Genomic DNA, 764 nt, shown 5'->3' with positions numbered 1-764 from the left:
GGGTGGGGGCGGGCGCCGCCGTGTGCCAACCGGTGGGTGGCCAGCTTGGACGGGTACGAGAACGCCTTGTCACAGTCAGGGCAGCGGTGCGGGCGCTGGGGCGGGGGTCGCCGACGGGGTCGGGAAGGCGCCCCCGTGGAGGCAGCGGGCTCTGGAACAGACTGGCTGGGCTTCTGCGGCGGGCCCTGGTCGGGAGCTAGGGAACAGGCGGGTTGGTGGGCTCCAGAAAGCAGCCAATGCCCTGAATCTAGACCAGACTCCCCCTAGACCTTGACATTCTAGGGTATCTGGACACCTCAAGGGTCATATTGAGGTTCCCCAAATGGCTTGATCCTGCTCCTCACCCACTGCCATGCATCCTCCTAAGGCAGGCTCCAAAGAGTTACATCTCTGGAACCCCAGACCTAAGCTTTCCCAAAGCCACTAAAGTGTTCGTTTCCAGGATCCTCCCAAGTGATAACCCTGAAATCCCTACAGAAGATCACCGAGGTCCCCCAAAGACAACCTGGAGGATTCCCCAGAAGGTTGCGTTTTAGGGATCCGAAATGGTTATCACCCTGGGCCCTCAAACTGTCACCCTAAGGTTCCCACAATACGTGACTCTCTTGGCCCCAATTCCTGGAGAACGCCCCCTACCCCGGGTGGAGACGCCCTCACCTTCTCTTTTGATCACAGGCTCCTGGTCAGTGGGACTAGGCTCGGCGCCCCCGGCCGCAGACTCCGTCTCTCGCTCCAGCATCCTGCTGGCCCAGAAACCTAGAGGG

At 60.9% G+C, this 764-nt stretch overlaps 1 protein-coding gene across 1 annotated transcript in view; it reads right to left on the bottom strand.

Annotated features, from left to right (window-relative positions):
• The window catches only part of ZNF575 (zinc finger protein 575), a 1,323-nt gene extending 565 nt beyond the window's left edge, over positions 1 to 758 (bottom strand). The window contains exons 1-2 of the mRNA XM_010852673.1: positions 658 to 758; positions 1 to 196 (exon numbers count right to left, since the gene is read on the bottom strand). Coding sequence (XP_010850975.1) covers positions 1 to 196; positions 658 to 739 — 278 coding nt within the window. The 5' untranslated portion in view covers positions 740 to 758. The remainder of the gene's footprint in view (positions 197 to 657) is intronic.
• Between the last annotated feature and the right edge of the window lie 6 nt (positions 759 to 764).

The sequence above is a fragment of the Bison bison genome, unplaced genomic scaffold (genome assembly GCF_000754665.1).
Source record: "Bison bison bison isolate TAMUID 2011002044 unplaced genomic scaffold, Bison_UMD1.0 scf7180017864313, whole genome shotgun sequence".
NCBI lineage: Eukaryota > Metazoa > Chordata > Mammalia > Artiodactyla > Bovidae > Bison > Bison bison.
The sequence above is the reverse complement of the archived record's forward strand: the minus strand, read 5'-3'. Positions and strand labels throughout refer to the sequence as shown.